General features: G+C 48.3%; 1 protein-coding gene across 2 annotated transcripts; it reads right to left on the bottom strand.

The window, feature by feature from the left end:
* Positions 1-449: 449 nt before the first annotated feature.
* ltn1 (listerin E3 ubiquitin protein ligase 1) lies at positions 450-23601 on the bottom strand. Of its 2 annotated transcripts, XM_023805310.2 has the most exons (31): positions 23450-23601; positions 23053-23259; positions 22803-22901; positions 22442-22672; positions 22204-22256; positions 21462-21642; positions 20948-21121; positions 19304-19494; positions 17872-18019; positions 16564-17358; positions 16199-16240; positions 15800-15998; positions 15100-15339; positions 14816-14878; positions 14381-14534; positions 14053-14203; positions 13193-13391; positions 12513-12669; positions 12079-12180; positions 10767-10909; positions 10377-10512; positions 8027-8171; positions 7459-7672; positions 7138-7375; positions 6688-6771; positions 6115-6301; positions 5421-5592; positions 4179-4399; positions 2874-3068; positions 1993-2160; positions 450-1318 (listed from the first exon to the last, which is right to left on the bottom strand). In XM_023805310.2, exons 1-31 carry the CDS (start codon positions 23489-23491, stop codon positions 1256-1258), a joined length of 5394 nt encoding a protein of 1797 aa, XP_023661078.2. In that variant the 5' UTR covers positions 23492-23601; the 3' UTR covers positions 450-1255. The 2 variants fall into 2 exon arrangements, with proteins under 2 accessions (XP_023661078.2, XP_023661079.2); XM_023805311.2 differs by lacking the exon at positions 14816-14878.
* Between the last annotated feature and the right edge of the window lie 1862 nt (positions 23602-25463).

The raw sequence follows: 25463 nt of genomic DNA, 5'->3' as shown, positions 1-25463 counted from the left end.
CGGAGCCCTGCACAGTTTTTGCGTTTACCCTCATTTAACACACCAGATTCAACTCCCTGTGCTAATTACCACACAGCTCTTGAGCTGAATCATTTGTGGTGGAAAACAGAAAGAACTAAGCTACAAAGGGCTCTGGCCCCCCAGGACTGGAGTTTGACACACCTGACCTACATCAAAAATGCAGGGGGTATTTTGCAAACCCTACAGAATGTTTTCAAAATGATAACACTGTTATATGCATGTAAACGCATGTGCATGTGTGTGCAGACGTGCCTCAAATTGAAAATCTCCCTCCAGCCAGCTGACCAAAGTTGGCAACCCTGGTGTGTAACATGGAGTCTGTTAGCTTTCGTACCAACGACGACATCAAGAGCGACACAATTAAACAATATTCCCAGGTTAAAGACAAGTTAGAGTGACTGGCTGGGAGGAACAGGCAAACAGCATAATGAAATTCGCACTTTGTAGTTTATTTCAAAGCATTTCTTCTGTACACTGGTAGGGCGGTAGTTGATGTATACATTTGGTTCACCTATGAGGTTCCTTAATGCTATGTTGTTGTTACTACCGAATCCTCCCGAGTTGTGGCCCCTAGGTAATTCTGCTTGGCAGAGTAGCTCAGATAAAAGATAACCAGACTTTGCGGGAGCTGGGAAAAGTTCTCTCCTTTGGGTGCCACTTCTCCAGAAGTATCATACAGCAGTTCTGTGCACGAACCCTCAGGCATGGAAATTAATAATGAAAAAAGACTTGGACGAGAGCCCACCGACTACAAAAGATGTAACTTCTTTGTCGGCCTTTTAAGTCGCCAGTTATTATTATAATGTTATTTTCGCAAATTTACACCATCCAGAATGCGTCAGTGACATCAGAGAAAAGTGAAACGGCCTGAGAATTTTACCATCTGATCAGAGTTCTCATTATCACGGTACGAAGGACGCAAACGTGACTCGTCTTCTGCGGCAGCAGCAATCACGTGGCCCACTTAACGTAACCCGAAATGAGTCATTTTTAATCTGTGCACGCTGATTAACACACAATTTACAAAGGCGAATACATGCCTTTTTGAGATTTAAAGATTATAGATTTGCACTCCTGCATCTCTCTCGTTTCTCGTCCTTACAGGAGCACCCATAATGCGATATACGAGGCGAGTGAATACACGGCGACTGCACCGGCCGCTTTGATCAGGTAATCTATGATCTGCTCAGAGTCTACAAAATGGTCTGCACGGCTTCCCATTCGCAGGAGGTCGTTAGAAGAACGTCTCTCTACACAAAGGGCAAGTGGACTTGTTGCTTGATGTGAACCACTTGTACTGTAAAGAAAAAGGGGGGGGAGGGGGAAGAGAAAGTGTAACAACAGTTATTATAAAAGCTGTGGCTACATGTGTGATTGAAGAACATCATTAAAAGACAGGCTAATGAACATATGTCTCTATACATATACAGTGGTGATGTCATCTCAGTGACACATTGTAAAACTAACTGAAGCAGCTCATTGGTATATTTACATTATCAGTACAGACATCCATCCATCCATCTACCCATACCTACATCCATCCATCCATCCATCCATCACTTTTAACCAAAACAATGTGCATTTTAGAAAGCATGGTCAGCCAGCTCCTGGAGCAACTGGGGTTAAGAGGGAAGTTCAAGGGAAGTTATTCTGCTGATCATGGGATGTAAGCAGGCAACCTTCTGATGATGGTCATAGTGTCCTAACCCAGTGAGTCGAGCCACGCACTCAGCTCTCATTAAACAGCATCTTCAACTATCCATTATCTGAGTTTGTTTTTCTGTTTCGTGAAAGAAAATTAAAATGGCGGAGCAATTAAAATAGGAAACAAATGGTCCATCTGTTTCAACTAAAAAAACTTAATTTTTAGAAATGTTTGAGTTCGTTGTGTTTGGGCTTAACCACATTAAAGTCGACATGCAAACTGGAAAGCATATGTTCAGGGGCGTGTGCGTGTGCGTGGACTCTGACCAGACACGCCGAGTGGAACTTCTTCTTGCACGTTCGGCAGGCCTTCTTGGGCAGGGAGTAGTTCGACCCGTGGATGACAGAAAAGCAGATCATGCAGTCTTCCACACCCTCAAAGCGTTTGTCCACGTTGTTCTTCCACAGAGCCAGGCCCTCCATGATGCTGCCGTTCTGAATACACACACACACACACACACACACACACACACACACACACACACACACACACACACACACACACACACACACACACACACACACACACACATGGTCAGCTGACTCAGCCATCATCAGACCCTCCACTTTCAGTCATCTTGTCTGATGGGGAGTGGCCTGAGGTACTGTGACCTCTTCTGATTGGTGTGATTTATATGGTATTACGGAAAGAGTCATTACCCAGACTGCACTGCTTCTCGATGGCCTGCCTCACTGTAGCCACTAATGGCTGCTTAGCAGCTTCTCTTCCATGACAGTCTGACATTATGCAATCATGGCCATAAAATGACTCCTATTATACCCTGAATGCACTGGGGAGTATGGTGGTTCAAGTCAGACTTGTACCCAGGCAGCTATGGATTCAAGTGCAAAGACTCCCTGCTGTTATACCAAAAGAAAGGTGCTTAAACTGGACTTACCCAGTAAAACATCCAGCTGTTTATAAGGGGTGACACTAAATCGTCTCGGATAAAACACAGTGGTATAGTAGTGGAGCATATTATAATATTTATCTGAAGGGCCGCCTACTGACAAGCACATGGCTGGGTCAGGAGCAGATATAGGGGCGGGACCACAGGGGCTGAAAACATATCATTGGCTAATGATACTGCTGGACCCCCTAAATGAATTTTGGTCCCTCTCATGTCCCCCACTGTGTGCAGCTATACCTGGTGCGTCAGGTAGGTGCTCAGCTGCAGCGTCCAGTTGCGCCACTGCTGCGCGGAGACGCCGACACGGCGTCCGCTCTCCACCGAGATGGAGCCCAGGGGGTAATTCAGAGGCAGCTGGATCACCAGCTCGATGAAGATGTCATCCACGGAGTAGGTGGCAATTGCTTCCCTCGCGGCTGACCGCGCCTTCACCTAAGTGTGCAGAGATACCCAAGCTTTTTAGAGCTAGACCCAACCAGCTAACATTTGATTTAACTGATCAGAGGCCTGTACTACGAAGCGGGGTTACTGGCTCATCAGGGTAACTTGTAGGATTTAAGGTAGCACAGTTTAAATGGACTTCATATTTGTTCACTTTTTGCCCAGACTACCTTAAATGCGACAAGTTACCCCGATAAGCCAGCAACCCCGCTTCATAGTACAGGCCGCAGATTAGCGTTTCTTAACATAACTGTCCAGTTAGGACATCTGATTATAATAAAGACTTTTTCATTTAAGGAGTGCCTTAAGAAGTTCGGATATCCGGGAGGGCCTCGGAGTAGAACCGCTGCTTCTTCACGTCGAAAGGAGCCAGTTGAGGTGGTTTGGACATCTGGTGCGGATGCCTCCTGGGCGGCTACCCGGAGAGGTTTTCCGTGCATGTCCTACAGGGAGGAGGCCCCGGGGCAGGCCCAGGACTCGCTGGAGGGATTATATCTCTCGGCTGGCCTGGGAACGCCTCGGCATCCCCCCCGAGGAGCTGGTGGGGTTAGCTGGGGAGAGGGAGGCCTGGGTGCCTCTACTGAAGCTGCTACCCCCGCGACCCGAACCCCGGACAAGCGGAAGATGATGGATGGATGGATGGATGGATGGATGGAGTGCCTTAGTTTGGTTTTGGTTTCATCTGGCCCCGAGGACCGGGTTGGCAAACACTGGATTAGGTAAATAATGGACGAATGACCAAAAATCTTCATTATGTACCTAATTCTACACAGCTCTAATGAAGAGGAAAAACTGGATGGGGGAAGGGGGGCATGCCAAGAGTGAAGTGAAGTGAAGTGGGCTTCACTGTCATACAGGTACACGGCGGCACGAGATAAGGTGCCCCAAGGACCGTGGCGCAACACAGGCAGCCAGCGAGGAGTGGATTCACAAGCAGTAAAAAAAATAATAAAAAACTAGAACAATAATAAAACAGCAACAATGACAAAAATGTAATAGTCATTTGAAAAAGTGCATAACAGAGCGGGACGAGGAGAAGGAGCGGTTACCGTGACTACAATGAGAATGAACACAATGGACCCAACTGGTTGGGGCACTCACCGTCATGTTCTCGAAGGTCTGCGTGCTGCCGTGCACGGCGGCGATCTCCTGGGAGGACAGCACGCCGCTCACGTACTTGCTGGTGAAGCGGTCGACGGCGGCGGAGACGCGCTTGTCCTGGCCGTTCCACCAGAGGCGCACCATGGCCGGCATGTCCTTGAGCGTGGCGTAGTACACTGAGCAGGCCAGGTGGGCCAGCTCCCTCTCCAGCCCCTTGCTTCCTAAGGAGGGGGGTGTCAAAGGTTAAACAGATATACCAAAAAAAAAAAAACGACCCCGGCCAAGGTCATCGCAATAATTTGTCCAAATTATTTAGCCAGCTGACTACTGTGAGGCAGCCCAAACCGAATTCAGGTCACTGCTTCAAGTGGTCACCAGCCAAAGGCTGACAGCAGGGGGCGCCGCTAGGGCTGTTTACTCGTAAAATTTCCTTTAGCCCCTCAAATAAAACGTATACTGATTAGTTTAAAGTGTCTTCTCATTCATTGTCATTAAAACCTGGCCCACCTAATAATGGGGGCTGTAATTCTCCTCCCGGTTCTTTATACCGGAACCCTTTATGCCTCTCTTTCCATACACCTCTAGCGCCACTTTAGGCTGATAATGAACCCTCAGCTTACCCTTGCTGACTTAAGGACGCTGAGCGGGTTGTGGGTGACTGCTGGAAGAGAGCTGACACCCACCAGGTAGGGGGGAGGCTTTGCCACATCCTCAGCGTGTACGGCTTTAAGTCAGCCCCCACCCCCCTTCCACATTTTGGGAGCCCCCACCCCCCCCCACCCCTCACTTTGTCCCGATTTCTTGTTTGAATTTGTGTTTAACTGAACCTTTTGTTTTCCCCCAAACCCCCGCCGCGTGTTCGTCCTGCCCCGCGGCCGTCCTCCACCCCCCATAACTTGCCGCACTACAATAAATCACAGCGGAAAAGCCTGAAGGATCTGGGTTAGCATGCAGTATGAGACAAAGCGGGCTGCTGCAAATAGTTCAGCCCAGTAAATTCAAAGTCACACCCAGAGGCAGGGAGCACAACAATAGGTATTTAACCTCATGCTGTACCGATGAGATTTTACCGTGAAACGAAACAATACCCACTGTGGTCTGGAGAGTCAAGGGAACCTCGACCTGAACTCGAAGCCCGGACCTGTTGCTAAGCAGCCCCCCCCACCCCCCAGCTTCCGGGGCCAATTGTTGCATTTAGGCCTCTCCCGTCACTCGTGTGACGAGCAGAGCGTGTCGACTCACCGCGGACAGACAGCTCCAGAGCCTCAGTGAATAAGGTCTTGGCGTCACGGGCGCCCGACTCGGCCGGCTGCCCGGGGAGGACGGGGTTCTCTGGCATGAGCCGGAACAGATGCTGCAGCAAGCAGTGGAGGGAGCCGCTCTTCCGCAGGTACTGCGAGTACTGCACACGCAGCTGGAGACACACCCGCAGATGCTTGCAAGTCTAGTATAAAATATCCTCTTGGATGCATTTTACATATTTGACATTTTATACATTTACTTGATGCTTTTACGACGTACATTTTTGAGAGACAGCAGGGTCAGACAGCCCCTGGAGCGATTGGGGGTTAGGGGCCTCGCTCAGGGGCCCAACCGTGCAATCACTCTGCCAAGTCTGGGATTTGGACTGGCGACCTTCCGATCACAGGCACAACATGCAAACCCACCAAGTCGCACCACACTATATGAATACATGAACTGTGGTTTGACAGTTTGCTAAGAATTTAATTTTGTGCACGAATGACAACAATGTCACAAAATAGGGCGCAAAAGCTGACAGGTTCAAATTCAAAATTTGCTGCACCCTACAGCGCTGTACCAGTGGTATAACTTAGTGAGCTAAGAAACACCACAATGTTACTTAAACAAGAAAAATTGAAAAATAATAAAAGCTAAAATAATTGCTCTCTGACCAGGTGAAACAGCAGACGCTCACCTGGGAGGAAGAGGCTTTGAAGAAAGTGAGAATGAGCTTCCAGATGAGCAGGTAACCCAGGATGCAGCAGGACTCGTCGCTGAGGGGCTGCACCACGGCAAACTCGCCCACCTGCAGGGCACCCAGGACACCGTCCATCAGCTCCTCCATAGCCACCAGGACGGACATCAGGGCGGCGGGGGGCGAGCTGCGGGCAGGCAATGAAGGGTTAACGAAAGAATAAGGCCGTTAAAGGATGAATGTGGGAGTTAATGAATGAGGGAGTTGATGAAAGGATGAATTAATGACGAATGAGGGAGTTAAAGGATGAATGTGGGAGTAAATGAATGGGGGAGTTAAATGACGAATGAATGATAAATGAATGTGGGAATTGATGATGATGGATGGACAAATGAGGGAGTTGAATTAATGAGTTAAAGGATGGATGGATGAGTTGGCACCAGACTGTTACTGTAATACATTTGTAATTAGCACCTATTCAGACCTCGGAACCCCAGCTGGGCTGACTGAGCCCCATGTGAACCTGCAAAGCCGTTACAAAAACAGTGTTTGTAAAGAGAGCGGAGGGCTTACAGGCTGGGCTCTTCCTCATCGTTGTCATCCTCGCATCTGGCATTGTTGCTGTCGACGTCATACTTCGGCAGCTCCGGCATCACCCTGATCGTGAATAAGTATATGGGTTCCGTCACAAACAAACACGCGCGTGCGTACGTGTACACACACGCACATGTAGGGCATACCTATCCTTATGGGGGCCGCTCATTCATTTCAATGGGAAAAATGCTAACGCTAACTATGACAACCTTAACCCCCACCCTGCCCTAACCATAACCATAAGTAACCTAACAAAATACAAGAGTTTTTGCATTTTTAGTTTTTTCATAGCAGTCACCGATTTTAAAAAAATAGGGTCCCCATAAGGGGAAAAAAACGGATATTTATCACGTTATGGGGACATTGTGTCCCCATAAGGATAGGTAAACCCGCTCGCGCACACACAAACACACACACGTGTCATCATACTTGTGAAGGACGTGGAACACGGCGAGCTGCACCGGCCGCGCCTTGAACAGCAGCAAAGGGGCCAGAGTGTTCAGGAGGGTCTGCAGCGGTTCAGGCAGGTTGGTCCGCTGGGCCACCACAAAACGAGGTGGCAGCTTGTTCTGCATGACCATCTGCACCGGCATGTAGCACAGCACCTCCCCGACCGCGCCCAGCACAGGCAGGGGGAAGAGAGCATCATCTGGGTCTGGGAACTCCTCTGAAGACCGAAACAGGCAGGTGTTAACATCAAACCAGAAAACCACCCGCGAGCAGAAGAGATGTGCTGCGTTGGCATCCGACCCGTGATGGTGACCAAGAGGGGCAAGAGCCGGGTGTGGATTCCCTCAAGGAAGAACTCCTCCCACTCGCTGGTCAGGTTGGCAGGAATTTGGTCAGCCGCTCCAGCAGGGGGCGATGAGAAAAACTGGCTCAGCTGCACAATGAGGTCACAGTTCTCACAAACAAACAGCTGCACCCAGGGGTTCCAGAATGAGGCCGTATTCTCAGTGACAGTCTGGCAAAGAGGATCAGCTTGTCAGTACTTTACAGATTTAAAAACATCTGTAATTTTACATTTAAACTGATATAGAAATATCTATTGCTTGGCATGTACTTTTATTCGTTTAAAAAAAATAATAAAATTACTGCCCTAATGCAGCTGCAAGTTAAGTACCTTACAACAAACTATAGTACAGCTCCTTCTGGGAGAGGAACCAGCAATTTTTAGGTTACAAGTCGACGTCATTAACCACTATGCTACCTGCAGCCCCGGAGTTAAGTAATTATGTATTATTATCCCCTGAAGAAGTGGCCTGTTGCAGCAGGATATTTTCCCATCATTAATAATGTTTTTGCCACTTTCATTCACCTCCAGCCAGGCCAACATGGAGCAGAGCAGGAAGTCCCACTGTGTATCCAGGAGGATCTCCGAACATTGCGTGACCCCCCAGCACAGGAAGCGCCCCATCTCCACATTGAGTGACAGCAGCCCAGCAGGGACCTTCTTCAGGTCACTGAAACCAGGTCAAAATACATATAAAAAATGTATAAGGGGAAAAAACCAGCCACAGCACTCATTAGCAGTCTATTCACAGCTATACAAAACCAATAGCTTCAATTACAATTATCAACACTGCTGATTCTTAATCTTGGTTCACAGCCAACGTTTATAATTAGCTGTTAATAAGCGAAAAGCTGCAATTTCTGACCATTTTCTACTGAATTTAAATGGCCCGGTGCAACAGAGCTTCTTACGGAGGCTGAGAAACACTGATGACATTAATAGATCCTCAACTCATTTTGCATTTTTAATCAAAAACTAACAGCCACTGAGACAGATCCATTTCAAACATCTACGTCTGTTGCCTTCAGTTTGCGAATTAAAACTGCAGATTGTCTCCCACACGTACACGTACACACGCACGTACACACACACACACACACACACACACACACGTTTGTATTCATATATTTGTGGGGACTCTCCATTCATTTCAATGGGGAAAACCATAATCCCAACAACGACAACCGTAACCCCACCCTTAACCTTAACCGTAAGTAACCAAACAAAACATTTTTAGTCATAGATTTTCATAAAATTGATGTCTCTTAACAGCTGCCACTCTTCTGGGAAGAGTTTCCACAAGATTCTGAAGTGTATCTGTGGGAATTTTTGCCCGTTCATCCAGAAAAGCATTTGTGAGATTGGGCACTGATGTTGGACATGAAGGCCTGGCTTGCGATCTCCATTCCAGTTCATCCCAAAAATGTTCGATGGGGTTGAGGTCAGGGCTCTGTGTGGGCCAGTCAAGTTCTTCCACACCAAATTCACCTAATCATGTCCTTATGGACTTTGCTTTGTGCACTGGGGCACAGTCATGCTGTTCCCACAAAGTTGGAAGCATAGAATTGTCCAAAATGTCTTAGCATGCCAAAGCATTGAGTTCCCTTCACTGGAACTAAGGGACCCAACCCGGGAGGTACAGCCCCATACCATTATCCCTCCTCCACCAAACTGTACAGTTGGCACAATGCAGCCAGGCAGGTAACGTTCTGCTGGCATCTGCCAAACCCAGACTCGTCCATCAGACTGCCAGAGAGAGGCATGATTCGTCACTCCACAGAACACATTTCCACTCCAGTCCAGTAGTGGTGTGCTTTATCTGACGCTTGGCATTGCGCTTGGTGATGTGAGGCTTGCATGCAGCTGCTCAGCCAAGGAAGCCCATTCCATGAAGCTCCCAGAGCACAGTTTTTGTGCTGCGGTTAATGCCAGAGGAACTTTGGAACTCTGCAGTTGTTGAGGGAACAGAGCGTTGGTGACGTCTAACGCACTATGTGCCTCAGCACAGAGCAACCCCGCTCTGTTACTTTACGAGATCTGTCACTTCATGGCTGAGTTTCTGTTGTTCATAAACACTTCCACTATTCAATGATACCACTACAGTTGATGTGGAATATCGAGCACAAAAGATATTTCATGAACTGACTTACTGCAAAGGTGGTCGTCCTATGACGGCACCATGCCTGAATTCACTCATTCACAATGACCCATTCTTTCACAAATTTCTGTAAACCTGACTGCATGGCTAAGTGCTTTTATATACTTGTGGCAATGGATTTGAATGAAACATCTGAATTCAATGATTGAGAGACGCATCTCAATACTTTTATCTAGGGTTGAACGATTAAAATATTTCCATGATGTGCTTTACAGAGAGATCGTTAGTATTGTGATGCACAATAAACATCCTATCAGTTGCTGTTCTATGGCTTGTACATGCATCTGAAGTTGTTTTGTGAGTCAAATCTGTTTCAACACACCAATAAACTGGTGACAGCCAACAGCAAGCAGTGCCTTGGATTTCCTCCTCACTCTCTTTCGCCCCCTTGTCCCAAGCAATGAGCAACATGCTACACATTCCCTATTTGGTAACGTAGGGACAGAGACGACATGGAGGAGCTGGTCCCTAAAAATAATTCAACATCGGTAATATGGAACTTGTTTGGATTTTCCAAAATCCACACGGTCACTGTAGAGTAACTTGCAAACCAACATGAAAAAGAATCGTGATAAGATCGTGGATCATGAAAAAAAAACCGTGATATGATATTCGATATTTTTGCTGTATCGCCCACCCCTACTTTTGTCCATATAGTGTACAAACCCACACAATACACAGTACATCTCTTCTCAATCTATGATCAAACGTTCTCACCTGCCAAACAGAAAGCGCTCTTCCTTGGAGTTGCGCCATTCCATCAACATGGCCATAACGCCCTGCAGCACCTCCGCGCCGACCTCGGTCCCGGCGCGCAAGCAGCAATGCAGGGCCGCCAGATTCGCCGTCGCAACTGTAAGCGAACCATCCTCAGACCGCTGACCAACGCCACACCTCCAAAGAGCTGGTTCACATGCAGCACCTCGCCTACCACGTTTTATCAGTTTAATGTGGACTGGCTATGTGTCAGAGCTTACAGCTATTACTGGAAACTACGCGATTAATAAGTTGATTTTTTGTTATCGATTCACACCCCTTGTAAAATGAAAAACCAATGAGCCCCTTGGCCTGAAAGTGTAATAATTAGATTTCTAAAACAGAGCTTACCGTGCTCGTTGTCCTGGCTCCCACAGTGCCAGTCTAGAAGGGCTGCCACACTCAGGGTCGCCATGTGACCCCTCTCTTCTGGGGACAGGGAGGGACAGAGGACCTGGGCGGTGCAGAGACCCGGCTCTGTCAGGGGGAAAAGGCTAGGAGGAAGAGGAAGGAGAGGAAGGAGCACAAACACTGGCTAAATAACTGAACAGTACTCAGATCCCGTCGTGTGGGTTCTCTATAGATGTCTGTGTATACACAGTGGTTACAGAACCTCTTGGGACGCTTGCTTAATAATGCTGCAAATTTACTGGTTTCATAACAAAACATATCTGCACATACCCCCACACAGACATATTAAACACAAATGTTTGGTCTTTTATGTCATTACAAAGGTGTTACTAATTAAAAAGCACCCACTGAAACTGCTTGTCAATGAACTTTTTAATTCATAACTTTTAGACCTATAACTTGGATTTCAATTTATTAATACTTCAATGTTTTACTTTAAAACTTGTTTTTTCTAAGGTGATACATAATTTTTTGAAACAAATACATGAAGCGATGATTTACATGATATGACACTGCAAATCTGTTGTCCTGCGATTGATATCAGTACCCAAGTCCAATACAACGCAAAACTGCATTTGTGTTTGCGCAATTTTCTGTTGGAAATACTTGTTGTATATCTAAGTCAAAGTCTTAGATTCTAAAGATCTAAAAACATTTTAGACAAATCATATAAAAACACACAGCAAACTAATTCACTTACAGGCACTTTTCATAGGCTGTCTGTAGCCATGTTGCTTTCAGCACCCCCCCCCCCCCCCACCCCGCATTGTATTTGTGCTGCGTGCATGGCCGGCTGCATTGTGGCTGCGGCTCACTACTCCCGACTCAGCAATCGACAAGTTTGCGAGTTCAACAAGTTTGGTTGAAGTGGATATTAGACAATTCTCAGGAGACTTATAAGACCCGTAGGACATGTTAATATATTAATACATTATATCATAATTATTATTTCTTACCTAAAATGCATATTTTTACATTATCGGCCACTGGCATCATGACTTTTATTATTTAATTCATTTTATTTGGTTACTAAGCTTTGGACTCATTCCCATTGTGACATTTTCCCATAGGATATGTGTATTTTGGTATGTGATTTTAGTGAAATCATTAGTCGCATTTAGTTTGTCAGAAATGTATTAGTGGCTTTGTCGCAGGGTTGACCGTATGTGCAGTACTTGCACACTAAGATTACCCACCACCTCATTTAGTTGTGTATGCGCACACTGTCAATGAAGTTGACTTTGACTTTTACCTCTCGACGCTTTTGCAAAGCTTTTGGACATCAGCACTGTCGACTTCTGACTGGATGTAGCTCTCCAGAGTCAAGGACCACAGCGCCCCCTCGTTTCGCGACCTGGGGGTAAATGGGAAATATGTCCGGTTACTGATGGGCAAAACGATGATTCATGAACCATTTGCTGCATTTTCTGCTCTCTATTCAAAAAAGGGCTCAGTATTTGCCCCAACACAAACCAGGAGCTCCATCTAGTGGAGGTCAGAAAATACAGGAAATGGTTCATGAAGCTTCATTTGGCCATAACTAAAGGAATATGTACTGGTACAAAACTATACAGTGACCCATGCAAACTGCAACAAGGTGCCCAGCCTGCGTAGAAGAATCGGCGAGTAGGCATTGCGGCAGATTTAATGTAGGGATCACCGGGGGCGGGGGGCGGGGGGGCTTACCTCTCAAACAGGGTCTCTAATACTTCACATCCTCCTTTGTGCCTCAATCGCTCCGCGGTGACATTCAGTTCCCGGAGCATCCCACAGAACTCGGACACCACGACGGGGCTACCCTCCATCTCCTCGCACCACTGAAGTGCGTACAAGACCTCAGAAACTGGGGCAGGGAGTCATTAAACAAGAAATCAAACTTCATTACGAAGTCATACAAAAAGATTACACACATGTACATATCGCAGGAAATGTGGGACTTCAAACTGTGACTTTACATCGCGGCTCTCACGGGACTGCACTGGATTACAGCGCTTTTCCGGCTCATCTTGGATCTTGGGGTCATTCATTACATTTAGCTGCTAAGCAGATGGTTTTACCCAAAGCGGCTTAAAATATAAACCCTTTTGGACCAGCTGGATATTTTACGACAATTCAGGTCAAGTGCCTTTTCATAAGGGAAGTACGGCTCTTCATGGGAAATGAAGTAGAAACTCCATGATTTCAACTATTACATCCCTTGCTAACCAGTTACGGTTGAATTATTCCATATCGAACGACGTAGGAAACACTAATAATGAGTCATTTTTTTTTTGTTTTACCACAGTCGTGTTGCAATAAGACTCATCACCACAAGATGTCAGCACAGAGGTCACAGGAACTCTGCGTGTCGGCGGAGGCCAGCTTACCTGTGTGCTTGGCATCCGGCGGCCATAGTGAGGCCACACCCTGCTGCTCTTCAGGAACCATGCAGAGGAGCTGGCCCAGAAGGGCTACAGTGGACAGGTGGGAGGGGAGCCGGGGGGAGGCGCGGAGCTTCCACACATCCGCGGGGGGGTAATCGCAGGTGATCCTGAGCCGACCTGACAACAGCGGCCGCTTGACCCACTGCGAAGGCAAGGCGGAGGGCAGGCACATAAGGGACTCAGGCAGGCTGGCCTACTTGCGTAACTGCAGGGCTTAGAGTCTCAGGGTTTGTCGCGAAATCCGGAATTTAAAAACCAGGCCACGCCGCTCTGTAAAGCCCCCACCAGGTGCTGTCCTGCAGATCATATAAATTCCCCCCGGGTCTGTAGATCAGGGAGAGAGCTTCCAGTGTGAGCAGCTGGTTCAAACTTGGAGCTCCAGCTGCATCAAGCCGTACATCATGTCATAAGAACATTAAAGTGACTAAGAGTGAAGGTACAGGCGAAAACCACCCAGCATGCAATGGGGCACCTGGGTTGCCCAGCACAGGTCTACAGCAAGACATCCCCGAGTGTCAGGATACCCTTCATCTGCAAGAATGAACCCTGAGTGAAGACGAGGCCTTTGTCGAGGCAGCTGCAGAACACAACAACCACCAGGATATCCATCCACAGAACACTGCTGTCAAGTCGTAACTGCAGGTGGGATCGCATGTAGGTCAGGGAGCCACAACGAATTAGCCAATTAACGCCGGTAATTAATGGGATATGCGAACACAGTGGTGGTACCCGTGTCTGCCATGCCAAGCACGCACACAGGCATAAAACTTGTTTCCTCACAGCTTGTGAATGGCCGCGTTTACCTGTGGGGGCAGTGCCTGTCTCATCTTTCTCCATTCCTCCTCGGTGGGGGTCAGGTGGGAGATGAATTGCACCAGCAGATGGGGGCCGCGCTGCCCGGCATTGATAACGGTCTCCGCCAGGTTCTGCACTGCTGCTATCAGCACCTGGAGGCTGGATAGTGTGTCGGGATCCAATTAGCTGACAAGCCCCGCCCCCAAGCCCTGCCCACCAAGCCCCGCCCCCAAGCCCTGCCCACCAAGCCCCGCCCACCAAGCCCCACCCCCCAAACAAGGCAACCTTTCATCAGGCAAAAGTTTAACTGGATCCTAACAATCATATCCCCCTCACCTCTTCATCCCAAAGGTGCACGAGAACAGCTGGTTTTTGACCCACAGGGCGGCGCCATAGAGGAAGCTGCCCTTCCTTATCTCCGGGTCAGAGTGGCCCACCAGCGAGCTAGCTCCGGTGAAGCAGGCGTGCCTCAGCTTCAGCAGGGATGAGTCTGCGCCCACGGAGAACATACGAAGCTTTAGAAGGATGGCTCAAAAAGACTTGTTGTTCTGAGAACTTTCTCTGAATGATATTACATTGTTCAGCCCACTGGTTGACACAGTATACTCTCCCACACTCTGTAATGGAATCATAATGCTGTAACAAATACCCAGTCTTGCCCATAATACTGTAACCAAAATCTATTCTTACACATACGTCTACTAGCCTGATGCCTCTTTACGTCCCATGAATGTTCTTGTGCTGCACTTTCTGGTCTCTGAATAGTCTTACCATGTCCTTGCTTTATTGGATGATGTCGTGCGGCTCTTGCTCCAATACTCCTCACATTCGTACCTGGACATTCATTGGAAGCTCAGCCTAGCTGCACTTATGCCTATTTGCCTCACCCGTACGTTGCTCTGGACAAAAGTTCCTGCTAAATATGTTACATATAAATGCAAATGTAAATAGAACCCATTGCCGATTCGCGCAACTGTATTCTCTGCCTGAGAGGCAACGTAAAGAGTAAGGAGCTGTATAATGGGACGAGCATTCAGCAGCTAGCTAAGGGTTACCAGAGAGACGCGTGGCGTCCTGGTCCTGGGCGCAGAGCTGGAACAGCGTCAGCAGGAGGTCTTCGGCCGAGACCAGCTGCAGGCAGCCCTTCATGGACGAGAAGAAGTTGGACGCCACGTCGCAGATAAAGGAGACCAGCGGCTCCATGTCGCCAGCATCCAGCAGGCCCTTGGCCTCCGAAAGCGTGGAGTGCAGCTGCTCGATGATCTTCTCCACGTACGACTCGCCGATTACCGCCTCTGTGCACAAGGGGGAGGGGGTGCAGTTAGGGTCTGAAGATCCATCACATTAAAGATGGGTAACTCTAAAACTATTTATCCAGCTGGGATCCAGTGAAGAAAACGTTTCTTAATACTGATTGAAATATTGATTCAACATGAAGAGGAAGTTGGCAAGGTCACACTGCCACAAGTGTGACATCATCTTAAAGCCCCACCTTTCCTCTGTATATCCTGTATAGTACAGGGTAGGAAATAATTGCTGGATTTCAGGTGGATGTGCTTGAGCAGACTCAAAAAAAAACAGTGATGCACAGAAAAAAGAAACTATAGCAACTAATATGTATGACTGAGGTTTGTATTGGTAAGGGGACCCAAGAGGGCGTCACAGTTAAGGTAAGACGTCACAATGCCTGAATGAAATGATCAGATTAGATGAAGAGGTGAGAGAGTCAGGGGAATGAGGAATGGGAGCCCTTGCCGTTGTTCAGCTGCTGGGAGAGCACCAAGCTAACCAGTGCCCAGCTGTGTGTGTGGCTGCCCGCACTGGGGGAGCCCCCCATGGGGCCCCTCAAACCGGCCGTGCAGAGCCTCCCGGCCAGCTGCACCAGCTTCTCCCCCAGAACGGGGCCCTTCATCCAGCTCGCAGCGGCATCCAGCAAGTCTGTGTCTGCGCACGCCTGAGACAGACGGAGAGGGGGAAGGAGGGAAGGAAGAAAGAAAGAAAGAAAAAGAAAGAGAAAGAAAGAAAGAAAAAGAAAAAGAAAAAGAAAGAAAGAAAAAGAAAGAACTATCTATTACAAACATGAATCACTGGTTCCGTCTAGCCAAAAGACAACCCTTGTTAAACACAAACTGAATTTCATAACCCCGAGCCTACCTTCTGGATGATCTGGAGGAGGACACCCCAGCTGAGGTCCATCTAAGTGAGGAGAAAGACCCATTCACTATATACGCTTTCAGCACTTTTTTATTTATCTCACAGTCCTGTCCAGTTTATCTGAAATTTACTCTGACCGTCATAACATGTCCAGCAGTCCAGCTAATTTGATGTCCAGCTTATGTTGACCACCCTTTGTTTGGCAAATTTTGCCACCCATAATTCAAAATCCCGCCTTACCGTAATATCGCCCAAGCCTAAGTCACAGTTATTCTGGCCCATCAAACATCCAGAGTCTTTTATAACCATACATCAGTGACACAAAATGGGCTTTAATGATCCTGTAGTTTTGTTGCGGGTCTTACATTGGTCATGTGGTTGAGAATGAGGGTCTTCTCCTCCTGTGTGCTGCAGCAGAGGAGGGAGCTGAAGACCATGCTGACCAGGAGCTCCGTATCCTCCTCTCGCTCCCGCCTCAGCCAGACGACTACCTTCCGTAGGAGGAAGAGAACGGCAGGGTTTTGGGTCAGCGCCTCCCCAGGCTTCCTCAGGCCTTCGAGGCTTGAGTCCATCCCTCTGTCCGCCTCCACATCCGCGTCCAGCAGGGCCTGGAACAAGCGAGGCGAGGCGAAGGAGCGCAGGAGGGCAGAGAGGAAGCGTAGGTGGTGCGCGGAGTCGCGCTCAGTCACGTACGTCACGGCCAACTCCGCCAGTGCGCACACCAGCCCCTCCAGACGGCTGCTCTTCAGGGGGGGCGGCTCCTCAGTCCTCTTTCCCTCTTCCCGAACCTCCTGCTTGCCATCTTCACCATCTGGGTCAGCGAAGCAGAGCTTCACTGCCTTCTTCCCGCGTCCAATTGCACCAGATCCAGCCCTGGGGTCCCTCATGGTCCGTAGCAGCACCGCCACACCCATCAGCGCCCCCTGCTGTGCCTCCTCACTGTCCACACGCTGCACGCACAGCCGCTCCAGGCCCTCCCAGAGGTCAGACACCAGCCGGCAGAAGGTGGGGTCAGCAGCCTCGGCCCCGCCCTCACCGGGGGGGCCCGCTCCCCATCCACCTCGCTTCTCCCAGGAAGCCAGAATGTGTGTGACCTGTGGAAAGAGGGGCCCGTTCTGTAGGGCAGAGTTGCCGATCGCGCTGTCCACCAAGGGCAGGAGCTGAAATGACAGACAGGGGGCGCCATTTCAAACCAATGCACAGGGAGAACCACACTTCAGACTAGATGCAGACTGGTAACAGTTTCAAAAATAATAAAGTATCACAGGTGTCAAGTCTCCCAATTTCACCTACACAGTTTATTATTTAGCCCATATTGCCATCTCACAGATCGTCGTGCCACCAAACCAGACAAAATGATGGTGTGAGTCAACGTGGAACATGAATTAATCCAGCAAGTCTCACCATCTCCAACCCGCCGTCTCCGCTGGCAAGTTTAAGGAGACACCACCTTTTTCCGATGGCTCACTGTTTTCAGCAAATCGTGCAGGTTTTAATTTAATCACCCATCTCACCGTTTTCACTGCAGCTGAGTTGCTATGTGAGAAGCATCAAGCAGAGAATGTTGACCTGATCTGCATCCCTGTCAGCTTGGGGGTTCGGGTAGAGATACTGCCCTTTACCACTAAGAAAATCCCAGAAAAATCAAAGCCAGAGAGAAGCCGCCGCCCCACCTGGTCTCGGAGCATCATGTTCTGGACCCTGCGATGCTCCTCATCCTCCGTCGCATTCTGCAGCACGCTGTACCGCAGGCACTCCATAGTGGCGGAGATTATGGCTGCGCTCTCCGATGGGCTGCAGGCGGCCCGCTCACTGGACAGCCTGGGGTGGGTGGGGGGGGGGGGGGGGTGAGCACTTCAAAGGCAGTGAAGCTTTTGTGCATTCAAAGCCTGGACTGGACACTGTCAGAGGCAGGTCCAGAAAGTACAAATCCAGAGCAAAATCTTGGTCCGGATTTGTTCTTTCTGGACCTGAAATTTCCACCTCTGGATACTACGTTCAATTCCACAGTTTATTTTCCCTTCAATAGTTCCTATCTTTTCACACTCCATTTTGCAAAAGCTTATCCCGTGCAGACTGGCAGGGGCCTGGGAGCCTGTCTCAGGCAGCACTGGCCACAGGATCCCAGGAAGCTCACACACCAGTTACCCAAACTGGATTTGTCTGGAATAGTAACCAGAGCAGCCAAACACCATGCATGTGGGGGGTGGGGATGAAGGCGACCGTAGTGCCCATTGAGGCAATACGGCGACAATACTTGTCATTAGGAAACTGAAATTTATTGCCTATAAATTACAGATTAAGGCCCTAATTGCCCTTACAAAATCAAATGCTCTGCGCCGTTATCAGACATCGTGTGCCTCTTGACGTTTTTCCACTGCCGCCAGGAACCGAGCCGTACCGTAAACCGACGGATTTCCACTGCAAATTATGAGAGCCGGACCCGACCCGACCAGGGCAAAAAGTGTGGCCAAACCCAGCTGGCTGCATCACCGCCATCTGGTTTGTCAAAAATGGTCGAGATATGGGTGTTCTGTGCAGGAAAAATTATTAGCAGTATTGCACACCCAACTGTATTAATGCATTTCTGATAACTCGGAACTTGAAAATTTCCAACCTCCTACTTAAAAAAGCACTACAGCTAAATGGAATGTATTTCTAATGCAAATTCACATAAGCAAATGCTAATTCCACTAGAGATTGATTGATGCTAATATAACACAACGATTCTCATAGATGTGCGAGTGGGAATTAGCACAGAGTAGCTAAATATCAATAATCATTGCATACAGTAAACCATGATGTACACTGTATGGACAGGTTTTATGTTACTGTCACTCCCCAAACCCGGCAATGCCTTTACTGATCCGACCCATCTGCAGTGGAAAACCGAAGGGAGCAGTAACCGCACTGTAACTAGTTTCTCTTCGCGGTACGGCTCGGGTACGGCTCGGGTACGGCTCGGGTACGGCTCGGGTACGGCTCGGGTACGGCTCGGGTACGGCTCGGGTACGGCTCAGTCCCTATATGCCAATGAAAAAGCGCCATCTGTCCGGCCAGAGGCAGCAACAACCAATAAGGGCCAATGGACTGGGAGGCACGCACCCCTGGATGATGGAGGTGAAGAAGGTGCTGTAGAAGTCCAAGCCCGGGTCAACAACCTCCTGAGGAAGCTTGCTGATGAAGGGTAGCAGGTTGGGGTAGAGAACGGTGGCCAGGCCCCGTCCACCCTCTCTCAAGAGGAGCCAGAGCTTGGGGAGAACCCCCTTCCGGGCATTAACATGGAGCCAGCAGTCCTGTCGGAAAGTGGGGGGGGGGGGTGATTGTGAACGATTAACGATAAATGATAAAGTTGACACAGAGGTTAACCTTGGATATCGGTGTCGGTAAGCAAGCTGCAATTCCATTAATTGTCACTAGGTGGTGCTAACTAAAGAAAACACATGAAAGTGGAGAGATCTGAAATGCTCTCTAAAACCCGCATTTTTTTTGGGTTAAAGTTTCATCCATCCACCTGTGTTGGTATAGGCGTGATATTCGGAGGGGCACAGGATTTCTGCAGCGTGTGCATGCCTACACACACTCACCATCAGAGTATGGTTTCAATAATGTCGAGACTTCATTAGTATTTGTTGTAGCGAGGTATCGCAGGTGCATCACTGCTCTGCCGATGATTTAAAACAGACGGCTGCTTCCCTCTGCCCCCCCCACAAAATACATTTACTTTGCCTGTTCTGACACACCTTTGCAAGATGTACTTTTCAGCACATCTGACGGTGGCACCAAATCTTACATTCCTTCAGCACAGGCACTCCACCACCCCCAAGTGGAAATACTAAGAATAGCAGGCTGGATTAGAATTTTTATTAGCTGAAGGAGGAATGAAGCAGTGCTTAGAATTCAGCTCTTGAGTTTAACATCTTGTGCTTAAGACCATATGTCAGCTGACCACCTGCTTCTAGCGTCAATCAGGTGCTAATTACACCATGTTCCAATAATTATTTTAGTTTTATTAATTTAGCAGATGCTTTTATCCAAAGCGACATACTGAGTAAGCAAGGTCTCACAGCCCATGGAGTAATTGGAGGTTAGGGACCTTTGCTCAGGGGCCCAATGGTGACATCACTCTGCAGACCCTGGGATTAAAATCTGTAACCTTCCTAAACCCCGAGTCACACGCCACACCTAAGATTTGTAGCACTCAGTTTCTCAAAGATCAAGGACATTCAACTGCGGTGCAAGCGGAAGCTTAAAGTTCTCCCTCAGCAGACAACACGTTTTAAATTATATTGCACTACGTATTACCAATATCAAGCCCTTTCATCTAAACTTTATTAAACAGCCATAATACGGGAAAACGACTGTATACTGGGAGGTTCATCCAGCTCCAGGACCAAGGGTGTTTATCAAAACCAAGATCGCAAAGAAGGTACTTAGTATTCTTGGCAAGAGCAGTCTTGCTAACTTGTCTCCCAAGAATGATCTTGGGATGCAATGAATTATGGGATCGTTCCCGTTTGGTGATGTTGCAACTGATGCATGCCTGATATTTGAGGCAGGGCAAGAACATCATCCAAGGATTTTTACTGTCCTCTGTACTTATGTTCTTGAGTATTGGAACTGTACTTCAACAATGGAAGATGACGTCAAACAGGTATGTGAGAACGCAAGTACAGCTAAATACGCATACTGATAAACACCCCTAGGGAAGCTGGTGGACCAGGGAGGGGGCACTTTGGAGACACTCACGGGGACGCTGGACAGAACGTGCAGGACAGCTTCCCACAGAGCGGGAAGCACCACAGGGTCCGTGTCGTCGATGCTGAGGAGGACCATGGGGCAGGCGCGGGAGGACTCGGCCAGGATCAGCTGGGGCGTGCACTCGCAGAGCGCAGACACGGCCTCGAAGAAGGCCCCGCGAATCTGGCGAGACGGAGAGGGCGTACGATGATTTAATGAACAAACCTGAGACACAATGAATCATGGGATTGGTCTTGTTTGGTGAGGGTGCGACTGATGTATCCTTCACATTTGGGGCAGGGCAAGGATGACATCCGGGGACTTTTACCATCCTCTCTTCTTAGTATTGGAACCTCTTCAGCAATGATAGACGACATAAAACGGGGAACCGAGAAATACGTTCAAGTACGCAAGAGAAACACCCAATATTGTTAGCCGGCTATGCTAACGCAAAGCCCAAGGTGCTGCTGCCGGCGCAGAGAACACGGCCCACAGATGGCACCCCTGTGTTCCCCCCCCTCACCTGTGGGCTCTTGTGCTTGCCGTACTTCCAGAACTTGCTCTGCGCGAGGAGGTGGGCGAGCTTCTCTGCCAGGGGATCCAGGTCCCGTTGGGGCAGAGAGGTCAGCAGCTTCTTCACAGCCAGCAACGAGCTGGTCAGCAGGCGCGTATATTTGGCCGTCCTCTCCTCCTCAGGCACAGTCCTGAAGGGGGCAGTATTGAGCGTCAGTCTACAGGACAACTCTTCCCTTGCATAACAAACTCTGCTGCATTCAGGAGCTTTGCACTCTACCGTGCTGTGCTGAGGGTCTGGGGGAGGGGGTGCATAAAAAGGAGAGTGATGGAGCGTCGCATGTCGCATCACATGACCTGGCTACATGACCAGTTTGACCAGAGTGAAGGAAAAGCAGCCAATGAGAGCTCAGCATATGTGGGAGCTCCATCAGGACAGATGGGAAAGGATCCCAGGAGGCCACTGGTGTAGAGGAGACAGCAGGGTCAGCCAGTCCCTGGGGCCCAATGGTGGCATCATTCTACCGACCACGGGATTTGAACCAACAACCGTCTGAGTCCCATCCCACAGAACCAAACAAAAAATTACATTGTTTTGCCATAATTTAGCCACAAACACAGAACAGTCCTGTGGCAGGCATGTTTCTCCCTATACGGACAGGTTGATGACCCCTGGTGATGGGGTTAGTATTTAAGCTTGGGTAGTTTGGACAGAAAACCGTGCTGACGTGTGTCTGTGGCTTGCTACTTACTGGGGATCACTGACGGTCTCAGGGGTCTCCTTCAGCAGGTTGTCGAGGAGGATCTAAAGACAACAATGCTCACTTTGTAGATAAAAACTGCACCAAGGTGACGTTTCATCGCTGGGGCGAATGGAGGGGGCAGGGATGCTGCTAGAGATTACAGGCCTCATGAAAACTCATCATATTAGGCCCCCAACCCAGACTAATTCAATTAAAAAATTTTAGGGCCCCAATATCCAATACTTACACTGAGCACTTCCTCCTTGCAGAAACTCAGTGCTTCCGTCTGCTTGTTGAGAGGGAAGGCCACCTGGAATGCCACAACCGCAGCAGAGGCCGCCGGGGGATACGTGTCGCACTGAGCGATGAGCCAGTGTCCCATGATGCTCTTTAGGTACGGGGCCAGGTTCCGCCGGACCTTCAAAATCAGCTGTTCGAATGCCTGCTGTGTGGCCTCTCGGACGCGACGGTCGTGATCCTGATGGAATGTGTTTCAGAGCAATAACCGTGTCACCATTTATGGACACACAATTGAGATGAAGACATCATACACAAAATGGAACCAGACTCACATACAGCGCTATGTAATCAGTGACAACACATCTTACCAGAGATATCCTGCAGTAGATCCTGGGCCAGTAAGGAAGAACACCTTTGACAATCTCAGATTCCCGCTCTTGGCACATGGCACCAAATTCCTGAACAGCCTTTAGGGAGTAAATTTCATTCACCAGTTCAGTCTTGCCAAATTAAAAATAAATGAAACTATAGTTGACAAGCACAGACTCTATTTCTTCACGCATATTCTCATAAGAACGAAACCATATGTAAATATAAAAGGACCACTTCGTAACAAACCTTCAGTTTGGTGACGGTGTCTCTTTTGGACAGTTTTCGCAAAACCATCCGGAAATCGGCGTCTACTAGGCTGTCGATCTCGTCTGCCCCGTGCACCGCGGGCACGTAGCCCATATCGCCGGACGAGGAGGTGCTGAAGCCTACGAAACCGGGTACGGCACCCGTCTCCCTGGCCAGGAGCTCGGCGGCCCTGCCGCTGCTAGAAGGCTACCAGCAAAGCGAAAAAACAACGTATAAACACACACTGTGTACAGCTGTCGCATATACGTGGATTTAACAAGTACTGATCTCAAAGAGTCACTGTCACTTGACAAGACATATTACAAACATAAGAAACATCAGACTTAAAGGAGGTTACATCATGCATTCTGAAATGGATAAAAGTACGCGAACGCACCCGAAAGTTTCCTTTGGTCCTTTGCTTATTTTTGCCTCCCATTTTGTCCGGTTCACGAATCCTGCGTGCGACGGAACTCGGAGACTCACATGTAAACTCTCGTCACTCCGCTGTGCGACAGCGTTGAGCGGCCGGTCCCCGGAAACACGTGATGTCTGAGGGCTCTTAACCGTAAGACGCCATTTTGACTGCTGGCAAACGCCTGTAGAGTGGAGTTTCACCGGAAATACGTCACCTCCACAGGAAACACGTGATCTTTAAGGACGTAAAGTGGAGCTCCGGTTAGGGTTAGGGTTAGGGTTAAGGTTTATTTGCTGTGACACAGAGTTGAGGCCACGTGTTTCCTGTGGAGGTGACTTATTTCCGGTGGAGCTTCACTCTACAGGCATCTGCAGCTGGACCCTTCTCAACCCAGTGGAGACGCTAGTCGTATGTGATGTATAGTTTCTCGTTCGTGCTGCCATATTATTAAACTTTAAGAAATACACTCACCTAAAGGATTATTAGGAACACCTGTTCAATTTTGAGCGTGGCATGGTTGTTGGTGCCAGACGGGTCGGTCTGAGTATTTCACAATCTGCTCAGTTACTGGGATTTTCACGCACAACCATTTCTAGGGTTTACAAAGAATGGTGTGCAAAGGGAAAAACATCCAGTATGCGGCAGTCCTGTGGGCGAAAATGCCTTGTTGATGCTAGAGGTCAGAGGAGAATGGGCCGACTGATTCAAGCTGATAGAAGAGCAACTTTGACTGAAATAACCACTCGTTACAACCGAGGTATGCAGCAAAGCATTTGTGAAGCCACAACATGCACAACCTTGAGGCGGATGGGCTACAACAGCAGAAGACCCCACCGGGTACCACTCATCTTCACTACAAATAGGAAAAAGAGGCTACAATTTGCACGAGCTCACCAAAATTGGACAGTTGAAGACTGGAAAAATGTTGCCTGGTCTGATGAGTCTCGATTTCTGTTGAGACATTCAAATGGTAGAGTCAGAATTTGGCGTAAACAGAATGAGAACATGGATCCATCATGCCTTGTTACCACTGTGCAGGCGGTGGTGGTGTAATGGTGTGGGGGATGTTTTCTTGGCACACTTTAGGCCCCTTAGTGCCAATTGGGCATCGTTTAAATGCCACGGCCTACCTGAGCATTGTTTCTGACCATGTCCATCCCTTTATGACCACCATGTACCCATCATCTGATGGCTACTTCCAGCAGGATAATGCACCATGTCACAAAGCTCAAATCATTTCAAATTGGTTTCTTGAACATGACAATGAGTTCACTGTACTAAAATGGCCCCCACAGTCACCAGATCTCAACCCAATAGAGCATCTTTGGGATGTGGTGGAACGGGAGCTTCGTGCCCTGGATGTGCATCCCACAAATCTCCATCAACTGCAAGATGCTATCCTATCAATATGGGCCAACATTTCTAAAGAATGCTTACAGCACCTTGTTGAATCAATGCCACGTAGAATTAAGGCAGTTCTGAAGGCGAAAGGGGGTCAAACACCGTATTAGTATGGTGTTCCTAATAATCCCTTTAGGTGAGTGTATATTCCAGTAGACTGCTTGAAGCGCTGTAGCATCAAACCTCCAGGGTTATTTAATTTGTGTGATAGGGTTATCTATAATGTGTGATTATATATCTCATTTACTTGTTAATTCGTTCTAGTGATTTGCCGATAAAAGTCATTTGATTTTTTATATTTGCTTTATGTTGGTCAAAAATCCAAACCAGTGACCTTAGCCTCCTGCACTTCAATAACATCATGAAATTGCCATTTATCAAGTTCATACAGCTTAAGGTCAAGTAATCCTACTGCCAGATTGCTAGTAAATTCAAAGGTACAGCATGACCATTTCAAACATTAATCAGTTAATAAAGTTATTGGTCAAAAAGTTAGATTAAGAATGCTATGGAATAATGTCGCCCTTTTTATGACAACACTGGACAAATGTTAAATCTGGTTTTTAGTTCTGTTTGACAAGTTTAAACATGA

The sequence above is a fragment of the Paramormyrops kingsleyae genome, chromosome 18, assembly GCF_048594095.1.
Source record: "Paramormyrops kingsleyae isolate MSU_618 chromosome 18, PKINGS_0.4, whole genome shotgun sequence".
Lineage (NCBI taxonomy): Eukaryota > Metazoa > Chordata > Actinopteri > Osteoglossiformes > Mormyridae > Paramormyrops > Paramormyrops kingsleyae.
This window is presented reverse-complemented; position numbering and strand designations above follow the sequence as displayed.

Excerpts from the sequence above, each read along its gene's own strand:
- ltn1 (XM_023805310.2), bottom strand. The coding sequence starts at position 23,491 with ATGGGAGGCAAAAATAAGCAAAGGACCAAAGGAAACTTTCGG. Across the intron at positions 15,340-15,799 it reads CTCCCAGCAGCTGAACAACG|AGGCGGTAATCGGCGAGTCG; the intron begins GCAAGGGCTCCC and ends CCTTGTGCACAG. Across the intron at positions 10,910-12,078 it reads CTTTGCAAAAGCGTCGAGAG|CCTTTTCCCCCTGACAGAGC; the intron begins GTAAAAGTCAAA and ends TCTTCCTCCTAG.